Consider the following 12104-nt stretch of genomic DNA (forward strand, 5'->3'; position numbering starts at 1 on the left):
TTCTCCTCAATTCAATCAATTGTATTTTTTATCATGATTATATATGTGTTCTGTAGATAGGAGACGTCCCGATATTCTGGAGTCGTGGAGCCTGGTAGAAAAGGCTTCAAAGACTACCTTTCCTACTTCTAAGCTGTATGCTCTCGCCCAGGCTGACTTGGGCAAGTCACGTAACTCCCCTGTTTCTTTATTTATAACATCCAAGCCTATAAAACTGCCATTCAGAATTACTGTTGATTAAACATAATGGGTGTTGTAGTAGTAGTAATTTCTAATGAGCTACATGCCAGGCACTGTGCTGCTCTGCACGCTGTCTCAGCTGTCACAGCCCAAAGGACTAGTATCCATTTTTCAGATGAGGAAACTGGTTCAGCGATGAAGTCTGCAGTTCCAGTTAGCAAATGGCAAGCCCGGAATTTTTAACACCATCAAAGACCATTTGCAAACCTGGTTTATTTCACTCCACATTCAGTTTTAGGCACATTGTTAGTAATAATACCTTTGATCTCTAATTTTCTGTGTTTATTTTAATGTGACTTAGTGGGTAAGAGAACTCATATCAATACAGAATGATAGCTTAGTTAAAATTAATGGTATCAGTGACATAAAATTATTCTGAAAATTTTACCAATATAAATTAAGCTAGGCGGGCCTGCAAACCAAAGCATCGCAGTTCGATTCCCAGTCAGGGCACATGCCTGGGTTGCAGGCCAGCTCCCAGCAGGGGATGCACGAGAGGCAACCATACATTGATATTTTTCTCCCTCTCTCCTTCCCTTCCCCTCTAAAGATAAATAAATAAAATCTTTTTAAAAAATTAAGCTAGAATTAGCAAATAAAACCTAGACTTAGGTCAATATTTTTCTGTAAAGGGCCAAATTCACATACATTAGACTTTGTGGCCAAATAGCTTTGTCACAGCTACCCAGCCCTGTGGTTGTAGTGGGAAAGCAGTCGTAGACAATGCAGGAACAAACAAAAATGGCTGTTTCAGTGACAGTTGATTCATAGAAACAAGTAGTGGTCTGGATTTGGCCCATAAGCTGTAGTGTACCAATCCTTGAGTTAAGTGGCAGAACTGCTTTTGTTTTTTCTGCTCTCAGCTCTTTGATGTATATATGCAAAGCCCAGCAGAAGTAAGGCCTGCATGAGTGTGGTGGATAGGGTAATACTATGGGTGTAATAATTTATAGTTTTAATTTGAACATTTCACCTAAAATGTCATGTGGTGTGCTTGAGTGTGATAGTGTTATGGTATGGAATTACATGCTTATGATTTTGTAATTTTAAGGGAAGGGGCATTACTTGTGTTGACCGTGTGTGTGTGTGTGTACACACACTCATACATGCATACATATATTTTTTTTTCCTAAGCAAAGACAACACTGTACTGAATTGTCTATAGCTCTTGCATTAGGGTACTAACGTCACAGAATTAACCATTTTAAAATATACTGTGCATTATTCTGCTACAGTTACGGCAACATTTGAGAAAAGTCTCAGACCTTTTTATATTTTGATAGTGGACATTTTGTGTCAGAAACTTCTGTTGAAATCTGATAGTCACAGGAGGCTTCGTCAGGATAGTTCTCATGTCAGAAGCCTGCTTTGTTGACTCAGTAATGGAGGCTTTCAAAGCACAAAGCAGGTGTGATGCAACAGATAAGAACATTTGTTTGCAGTCTTGGAGTTTTTGGACTACCTCAGTCATTTAACTGACTTCCCTGAATTTTTCCTTCATTTGTAAAGCTGGAGATACTCCTACCACCTATCTCAGATGCTTGTTACAAGGATCAAGTAAGGTTGTATGCAAAAGCACTTTCTATGTTGTTACCAACATTTCAAAATAAGCTTAATTTCCCCCATTTTATAGAAGAGATAGATGAAATTCAAATACTTCAACAACTTGTTTTGATGTTATAATATAGTAAAAGCTGTCTTAATGTAGTCATTTAGAAAAGTCACTTGAAGGAAACATTCATAAAAACTGCTAAAAACATTTATTTTTATATTATTTTAAATATTTTAACTTAGAGCATATAAGTACACAGTTTGCCAATTTTGATTCGGGGCCAAGTGCTTATCTTTGGCTGTGTGCCCACTGATGGGAATTTTGCTTTTTTTATCTTAAGTAAGCCACACCATAAAGCTATGGTTTCCAGTTTGGCTTTTTATTTCATTTTTTAAAAAAGAACAATAGTTTGAAGATATTTAGGAAGTAGTCAGATTGTAGAATTCTCTCCTCCACCCAGTCTTGTAAAGTTATCTTGGCCACGTCTAATTGAACAGCTTTATGGGGTTTTTTTACTAGTATATGACCTTTATTAAGTCTTTGTAAATCAGTAATTTAGTTTTCATAAAAACAATACTCTTAGAGAACGCTTCTTTTATGTACTCTGGACTCTGGCTTTATTTTTAGGCATCTCAACTTGAGTGTGAGGCCAAAGCAGTTGCCATCCTTGGTAAGAAGCGGCGTTCCTGAGGCTCTTCGGGGAGAAGTATGGCAGCTGCTGGCAGGTTGTCACAACAACGACCACCTGGTGGAAAAATACCGAATTCTCATCACAAAGGTAAGGGGATGATGATTCAGCTTCAACATTAATACTCTTAGAAATTTGTTATGAGAAGATCATTGTGACTGCTTGATTTCCGAGAGTTTGTACAATTCCTTTATCTATTATAAAAATAGAACTTTTATACTGCTAGCCCAAAGTTATTTCTGGTCTTGCCACAAAGGAGGAGAAGGCCTAGGTTTTTCTCCTTTGACTGGCTTCACCCTGGCAAAGGATGTCCTCTACCATTGTGTACCTAAATCCCTCTTCACTGTAATTGCGTTCCATTGCATTTTAGTTAAATCAGTTGTGCTTTGCAATGTGTAAACATTTTCTTTCATCTTAACCTCTTTCACATGTCACAGAAATGGATTCTTGGTACGTCAGGCCCACTTCTAGTTTCTACAGTTGGAAGAACATACCAGTAGTTCTGTTATCTTAAATCATATTTCCTTTTAGTTCATTTCTCTAAAGTGAAGAATTCTCACTTTTTACAGTATTCCTTTTTTAAGTTCATGCATTCCTCAGGGTTTTTCAAGCAAAGTAACAACTATTCCTTGTACAAGCATACAAGAATTTGAAATAATTTTCTGCAAGGTTAGGCAATGCCTTTGTTACTATGTTATTGGTTTTAATTTTTGTTTTTGTTTTCTCAAATTCCTGAAATATTTATATTTAGGAAGCAGTTTTTCCAATGGTATGCACATCCTAAACCTGGCCTATGAATAAATGTCTCAGAACCCTCAATAGTGTATGTGACTTTTTCAATGTGACAGAAAGTGGGACTTCTTTTTAAAAATCTATTAACACCTTATAAGAGATGAATAGTACCTCCATAAAAAATTTTAAAGACCTTTAGATGGGAAGAGCAGCATTTGAACATGATACTGAATCTTTTCTTACAGAAAATGACACTGATTTGCTCAGAATATTAGTATTTCTTCTCATCTTATTTCTAGACAGAATTTTTTTCTTTCAAGAACTAATATTCTGCCCTGGCTGGTGTAGCTCACTGGATTGAGCGGCCTGCGAACCACATGATCACGGTTTGATTCCCAGTCAGGGCACATGCCTGGGTTGTAGGCCATTTCCCATTAGGGGACTCATGAGAGGCAACCATACATTGATATTTCTCTCCTTCTCTCCTTCCCCTCTAAAGATAAATAAATAAATAAATCTTTTAAAAAAAAAGAACTAATATTCTGATTCCCTCTGTTATGTTGAAATAATTGTGTAACCAGCATCTGTTGAGTACCTGTATTACAACCATAATGCTGGAGCTAGGAGGTCAAACACAAAAGCATTAGCTGTCGTATGGTAGGCATATTTCATATGATAGTATGAAAACGCACAGTTGGAACTATAAAAAATGCTGATAAATTCAGCCTGGGAGAGCAGGAGAGTCTTTATCAGAAACACAACATTAAGATGGGTTCCAGGAGAGAACTCGCAGGTATGGAAGAGCATTGTGCTCAGAGTATGAATGGAAGATGAGGGCATGTAACTCGGAGCTAGCAGAGCTACACCTAGTTGACTGGTGTAACCTTTATTGGAAAGTTGTATTTTGAATGCGCAACTCAGTTGTAACCCTAACTTCCTAGTTCCTCTTTTGAAGTCCTTTGAAATGTTCAGCCAATTAAATGTTTTTAGTCTGGCTCTTCATACAGGTAATTTTAATGACATGAAGTATTCTCCTTTTCTGGTTCCATGAAAATGGTGATGTCTGGGTTTTTGTTTGTTTGCTTCAGATTTTATTTACTTGTAGAGAGAAGAGAAGGGAGGGAGAAAGAGAGGGAGGAGGGAGGGAAACATCAATGTGCAAGAGATTTGATCAGTTGCTTTTTGCACACCCCCAAATGGACGACCTGGCCGGCAACCCAGGCACATGCCCTGATTGGGAATCGAACTGGCGACCCTTGGTGTTCACAGGGTGGCGCTTAATCCACTGAGCCACACCAGCCAGAGCAGGTGTCTTTTTTGAATAGGAAGTTGATAATTACATGATATTTAAAAGATCAGCTATTTATAAACTCTGATATATTTGATTGTTTTATATGTGCTGATGTCATGTTCTCTGTATTTCACATTATACTTTTACTATCATGCAGATGGCTAGAACCTAAAAAGATCTCTAATGATGTATGTGTTAGTTTCAGCTGCTGGTAGGTGATCAAAAAATACAAGTTATTTAACCATCATAATATTGGCGAAAGCTTTTTTTATTGTTTTACACTACAGTGTTATTTAATGCAAGTTGGTGTTGCTTTTAATGCAACACCAAGGGACACAATTGATAATCCCTATCATGTCCCTAATCATGATAATTAGGGATTAGTACCTTTATAAAAGAGACTCCAGACAGATCCTTTGCCACCTTCCGCCATGTGAGTACACAGCAAGAAGTTGACAGTCTACAACCCAAGAGAGGGCCCTCATAGGAACCCAACCATCTGGCACCCCGACCTTGGACTTTCAGCCTCCACAACATTGAGCATTAAATTCCTGCTGTTTATAAGTCATCCAGTCTGTGGCATTTTGTTACAGCAGCCCAACAGACCAAGACAGCAGGATTTGTACATAGTATTATACACATATAGACAATACTTAACATATGTATATATATTACAAATTTTTGGAGTTTATTCTGGACTTGGGTTCTTTCCTGGATATATGCTTTGTGTTCTGAAATTTCACATATATTACCTTGGAGGTTTTCTTTGACTTAGCTTGTTCAAAAACTAAATTTAAAGGAAACTAACACATACATCATTAGAAAATAACTACATGATTTATAGAGTGAAGGCCAGAATAAATTAACTTGCAAGCAAAACTGATAAAGACTTTGCCATCATTTTCCTTTAATTGTCAAGCCTGTCTTTTAAGGGGGGTATACATGTGAATTTTTCAATGTGGCTTTTGTAATCCAGAGACAACTGACCTTTCAGTAAATACATGCTGTGATTACTATTTCTGTTTTAAAAATGAAGAAATGGTTTCAGTGCTGCTTAGTAATTTCCTTATAGTTATTTAGCTAGTAAACAAATAATAGAGGAAGTAAATGAGAGAGGCAGGATTTGAACTCAGGACTGACTACAAAGCTGGTCCTTTTCTATTACCCTCCCTATCTGTCTGTCCTTGAACATAATTTCTTTATACAGATAAGTTCTCACACAGAATTTCTTTTAAACAAATGTGGTTATATATGTAAGTGTTTTTATTTTTTATTTTATTATTTTTTAAATATATTTTATTGATTATACCATTACAGTTGTTCTAATTCCCCCCCTTCATTCCCCTCCACCCTGTACACCCCTCCCTCACCATTCCCCCCCCTCTAGTTTATGTCCACGTGTCTCAAGTTCTTTAGATTCTATATTTCCCATACTATTCTTGCCCTCCCCCTGTCTGTTTTCTACCTACCATCTATGCTACTTATTCTCTGTACCTTCTCCCCCCTTCTCCTCCTCCCACTACCCTGTTGCTAATCCTCCACGTGATCTTCATTTCTATGGTTCCACTCCTGATCTAGCTGTCCTCCTGGTTTGCTTTTGTTTTAGGTGTGGTTGTTAATAACTGCGAGTTTGCTGTCCTTTCACTGTTCATGTTTTTTATCTTCTTTTTCTTAGATAAGTCCCTTTAACATTTCATATAATAAGGGCTTGGTGATGATGAACTCCTTGAATTTGATCTTATCTGAGAAGTACTTTATCTGCCCTCCCATTCTAAATGAAAGCTTTTCTGGATAAGGCAATCTTGCCTGTAGGTCTTTGGATTTCATGACTTGGAATACTTCTTTCCAGCCCCTTCTTGCCTGTAAGGTTTCTTTTGAGAAATCAGCTGACAGTCTGATGGGAACTCCTTTGTAGGTGTCCCCTTATCTCTTGCTGCTTCTAGGATTCTCTCCTTCATTTTCATCTTGGCTAATGTAATTATGATGTGCCTTGGTGTGTTCCTTCTTGGGTCCAACTTCTTTGGGACTCTCTGGGCTTCCTGGACTTCCTGGAAGTCTGTTTCCTTCCTGGAAGTCTATTGGGGAAGTTCTCCTTCATTATTTGTTCAAATAAGTTTTCCACTTGTTGTTCTGCCTCTTCCTCTTCTGGTACCCCTATAATTCGGATGTTGGAACATTTAAAGATGTCCTGGAGGTTCCTAAGCCTCTCCTCATTTTTTTTTGAATTCTTGTTTCTTCAAATTTTTCTGTTTGGTCATTTTTTTCTTCCTTCTGGTCCACTTCCTTGATTTGAGTCCCAGTTTCCTTTCCATCACTATTGGTTACCTGTGCATTTCCCTGCATTTCAGTTAGTTTAGCCTTCATTTGTTCCTCTAATTTGTGACTAAAATCAACCAGTTCTGTGAGCATCCTGATCACCAGTGTCTTGAATTGTGCATCTGATAGGTTGGCTATTTCTTGTTCTCTTAGAGTTATTGGCTCTGGGGCTTGGAGTTCTTCTTGAGCCATAATGTTTTGGTCTGTTCATGCCTATTATGTATGAGGGGCAGAGCCCTAGGTGTTCCCCAGAGTGGGGCAACTCAGTCACTGGGTTGTGACGGTGTATGTGGGGGCAGGGTCAAAGAGAGGCAATGGTGGTTCCCTCTGCTGCTCCCCGCTGCTGGAGCCTGTGAGGTCTGTCTCACTGCTCGCTCCTTTGCTGGTTTATCTGTGGGAGAATGTGTGACCTCGGTCAGCCTGCCACCTTGAGCCCTCACTGGGTCCGCCTATTGCTTCCCCACACCTGGGATCCTCTAACGGCTGCCTGCGCGCCTGGGTTGGTCCAGGGGATCTTTCTTGCCCGACCCCGCTGCCGCTGGCTCCACCCCTCTTACTGGTCTGGGTGAAGGGTTCGTTGTTGCCAGACTTCCGTATAGTTCAGTTTTCTGTGTTTCACCTGCGTTTTTGTTACTGAAACTTTGTTGACTTTAAATTTGGTTGTAAGAGGAGGCACAGTGTTTCCACCTACACCTCCATCTTGGCAGAAGTCCCTTAAGTGTTTTTACTATAGTCTTTTATTCAACCATCCTTTTGGTAAGAATTTACTTTGTTTCTATTTCTTGGCCTCTAAATACTGTTTTACTGTAAAGATTCTTACCCATGTTCTAAATCTTTTAATTTTATAGAATAGTCTCAGAAGTGTGATTGCCAGAGCAAAGGGTAACGTGTTTTTTAAACTGGTTATTCAGTTCTTATACGTAATTTACTCATATTCTTTTTGCTTCTCTGAAAGGCTGTTAATAGTTCACAGTTCCAGCAGCTGTGTAGGAAAGTTACGTGTTGACCCATATTCCAGTTATCACTGTATTTAGTTTTTTCCCCTCGTCAGTGGGTGTAACTGATGCCCACCTATCTTTAGTTTGCAGCTCCCTGACTACCAGTAAATTTGAGTGATTTGCTCCTGCATGTATTACCCCTTCATATTCTTTGTACATTTTTCTATTAAGCTTTTTAAATGTCAGTTTGTAGACACTCTCTATATGTTATGTACATTAATCTTTTGTTATCTTCATTATAAATATCTTCCTAAAAGTTAATTTTTTGTTAATTTTATTCTTTCATGTCATACGAACATTTTCCAATTTTTATGTAGAAAATTTACGGTCTCAAATACCTTCCGATTTTGTAACTGTAGTTTCCAAGATTTTCTTGCCAGGTTTTTATTGTGTATGTTATATCTTTACATATTTAATCCATCTGGACTTTATTTCTGTACACGGCACATGATGCTGGTCCAGTTTCACTTTCTCCCAGACGGATAACCGGGTGTTCTGTTCTCCTAGAACTGCCACCTCTGTGATGTCTTAAATTCTCGTAAATACTGGGATTGATTTCTAGAGTATTCTATATATTGATCTGTTTGTGTTTTTCTGTACCAATACCATTTTGGCTGAAGTGGCTTCAAGTTATATTCTAGTATCTAGTAAAGCAAGTCTTTTTTCACTGTTTTTATTTCATATTTTTTATCTTTTCTTGCATACTTAAATTTCCATGTAATGCTTAAAATTATTTTCTCCAATTTTACCACCACAACTATAAGGTTATATAAGGATTCTAACTGGAATCACATTTAATTTACTTACTAGTTCAGGATGTAAGTTACATTGTTATAATATTTTTTTTACACTGAAGAATATGGTACATTTTTTCACTTGCTCAGATCTTATTTTCTAGCTGTTAGAGACTTCAGAGTTGCTTTCATTTATGTTTTGTGCCTCTTCTGTTACATTTATTTCTTTTCTTTTTTTTGATTATACCATTACAGTTGTTCTGTTCCCCCCCTTCATTCCCCTCCACCTGCACACTCCTTCCCCCACCATTCTCCCCCCCTTAGTTTATAACCACGTGTCTCAAGTTATTTAGATTCTATATTTCCCCCACTATTCTTGCCCTCCCCCTATTTTCTACCTACCCTCTATACTATTTTCTGTGCCTTCTCCCCCCTTCTCCTCCTCCCACTCCCCTGTTGCTAACCCTCCTTGTGTTCTTCATTTCTATGGTTCCACTCCTGATCTAGCTGTCCTCCTGGTTTGCTTTTGTTTTAGGTGTGGTTGTTAATAACTGTGAGTTTGCTGTCCTTTCACTGTTCATATTTTTCATCTTCTTTTTCTTATATAAATCCCTTTAGCATTTCATATAATAAGGGCTTGGTGATGATGAACTCCTTGAACTTGACCTTATCTGAGAAGCACTTTATCTGTCCTTCCCTTCTCAATGAAAGTTTTGCTGGATAAGGCAATCTTGGCTGTAGGTCTTTGGATTTCATGACTTGGAATACTTCTTTCCAGCCCCTTCTTGCCTGGAAGGTCTCTTTTGAGAAATCCGCTGACAGTCTGATGGGTACTCCTTTGTAGGTGACTGTCCCCTTATCTCTTGCTGCTTCTAGGATTCTCTCCTTCATTTTCATCTTGGCTAATGTAATGATGATGTGCCTTGGTGTGTTCCTTCTTGGGTCCAACTTCTTTGGGACTCTCTGGGCTTCCTGGATTTCCTGGAAGTCTATTTCCTTTGCCAGACTGGGGAAGTTCTCCTTTATTATTTGTTCAAATAAGTTTTCCACTCGTGGCTGTTTATTTCCCCCTTCTGGTACCCCTATAATCCGGATGTTGGAACATTTAAAGATGTCCTGGAGGTTCCTAAGCCTCTCCTCATTTTTTTGAATTCTCATTTCTTCATTCTTTTCTGGTTGGATGTTTCATTCTTCCTTCTGGTCCATTCCATTGATTTGAGTCCCAGTTTCCTTTCCATCACTATTGGTTTCCTGTGCATCTCCCTTCATTTCAATTAGTTTAGCCTTCATATATTCCTCTAATTTGTGACTAAAATCAACCAGTTCTGTGGGCATCCTGATAAACAGTGTCTTGAACTGTGCTTCTGAGAGGCTGGCAATCTCTTGGTCGCTTAGAGTGATCAGCTCTGGGACTTTGAGTTCTTCTTGCACCATCTTTTGGGCTGTTCGTGCCTGTTCTGTAGCAGGATCGGAGCCCTAAGGTGTTCACTAGAGCAGGGCAACTAAGTTGCTGGGTTGTGATGCTGTATGTGGGGGTGGGGTCAAAGAGGAGCAATGGCGTCCTGTCTGCCACCTACCGCCGGGCGGCCCTCACAGGTGGGGCAGCTGCCACCGTCACCGGGCCCTCGCGTTTTGTCCCACTGCACGCGAGTGTGCCACTGCCGTCAGCCCTCTCCCCCTGGGGCCTGCGTGATCTGTCTCACTGTGCGTGAATGTGCGACTGCGGTCAGTCTGGCCTGCACCCCAACTGGTTCCAGGCTGCCTGCGCGCCTAGGTCAGGGAATCTGTCCTGCCCGACCCTGCTTGCTGCTGGCTCCACCCCTCTTACCGTCCCCGTTGAACAGTTAGATGTAGTCGGACTTCCATATAATTCAATTTTCTGTCCTTTGGCTGTGTCTTTGTTCTCCAAACCTTAGTTGTATTCAAACTTGGTTGTGGGAGAAGGCACAGTGTTTCCACCTATGCCTCCATCTTGGCGGAAGTCTTACATTTATTTCTAAGAGTTATAGAGTGTTCTTGCTATAGCAAATTAAATATTTTTCTAATTCTCATTTCTAGGTGCTAATTGATACTATAGAAAACAGACACTGACTTTTAAAAATTTTCTTTCCATTTACTTCTAGATATATTGATTAGTCCTCCTAATTTTCTACTAGCATCTTTTGATTTTCAGGAATGTATTAATATGACAGCAAAAACATTTTCACTTTTTTCATTGTTTATGCAAGCTATTCATTTTTTGGCTTTGTTTTTGTATTTCATAGAAGGATTAAGGCAGCATTAAACAATGATGGTCATAACTAGCATCTCTGTCGAGGTCCTTATGTTAATTAAAATGGTTCTCATTTTGTAATCTTTAAGAAAGCATGCCATTCATTTTGGGGGAGAGTAAATTATTTTACTTAAGTGATTTTCTTCTATCTCTGACTTTGAGTTTTTACTAAGAATATCTACTGAATTTCAATCAAAGCTTACTCAGCACTTAATATGATTTTCCTTAATTTATTGCTAGAGTAGATCCATCATCTATCAACATACGATAGATTTTTTAATAGTGAACTACCCTTGGTTTCATGGAGTAAGTTTCTACAGACAAACACTCCTAGATTCTTTGATTTTTGTTCCTTCTCATCTTTGAAAGATGAGAAAGATGAGATCTCCTCAACCTTGATCTCTAGATGGAAATGTGTTGGACAGATGCAAAGGGAAGAAATCTTAATAAATAATCCATGGGGATTCCATGTCTTCCTTTACTCCCAGTTCTAAGACCTGAATTTGTTCTCATCTGTTGAATCAAATAAATTGGAGTTGAAAATGGAAGGCACCTTATCATCTCCCAGTTTCCAGTTTCATCCTCTGGCCCGTCTTTTTTTTTTTTTTTTGGTTATTTTTCACCTTTATGTCAATGAGTCTTCTGTTCCTTTTACTTATTTTGCTTAGTAATAAGCATTTTCATCAAAACTGTTTCCTTAAGGAATTCTTTTAATAATAGAATAATTATGCCCTGGCTGGTGTGGCTCAGTTGGTTTGAGCATCCTCCCGTAAACCAAAAGGTTGCGGTTCAATCCAGTTAGAACACATGCCTAGGTTGTTGGTTTAGGCCTTGATTGGGGCATGTGTAGGAGGCAGCCAATCAGTTTTTTTCTCTCACATAGATGTTCCTCTCCCTCTGTTCCCTTTTCTCTAATATCAATAAGCATCTCCTTGGATGAGGACAAAATAAAATAGCCCTGGCTGGTGTGGCTCCGTTGACTGGAGCTTTGTCCATAGACTGAAGGGTTGCAGGTTTGATCCCTAGTTGGAGTGCATGCAAGGAGGCAACGAACTGATGTTCTGTCTCCTCCTCTCCTGTCCTCTCTCCCTAAAAGCAACGAAAAAATGCCTTGGGTAAGGGTTTAAAAATAAATAAATAAATGAGCCAATAAATAAATAAAATAGTAATAATAGAATAATTAAATAGTAACATGAGGTCTATCTGGGAAAAGTCCAGCTATTGTTAATATAATAAGAAGAGTTTGCATGACATCAGTGTAACCAGGCAGCCAAGGAGAAT

At 38.8% G+C, this 12104-nt stretch overlaps 1 protein-coding gene across 6 annotated transcripts in view; it reads left to right on the forward strand.

Annotated features, from left to right (window-relative positions):
- RABGAP1 (RAB GTPase activating protein 1) overlaps positions 1–12104 on the forward strand; it is a 164171-nt gene that overhangs the window by 83303 nt on the left and 68764 nt on the right. For all 6 annotated transcript variants that reach the window (XM_037036821.1, XM_037036824.1, XM_037036820.1 and 3 more), the window contains one exon: positions 2420–2570. In XM_037036821.1, coding sequence (XP_036892716.1) covers positions 2420–2570 — 151 coding nt within the window. The remainder of the gene's footprint in view (positions 1–2419; positions 2571–12104) is intronic.

The sequence above is a fragment of the Sturnira hondurensis genome, unplaced genomic scaffold (assembly GCF_014824575.4).
Source record: "Sturnira hondurensis isolate 20B ecotype Veracruz unplaced genomic scaffold, ASM1482457v3 Scaffold0022908, whole genome shotgun sequence".
In the NCBI taxonomy this organism is placed as follows: domain Eukaryota; kingdom Metazoa; phylum Chordata; class Mammalia; order Chiroptera; family Phyllostomidae; genus Sturnira; species Sturnira hondurensis.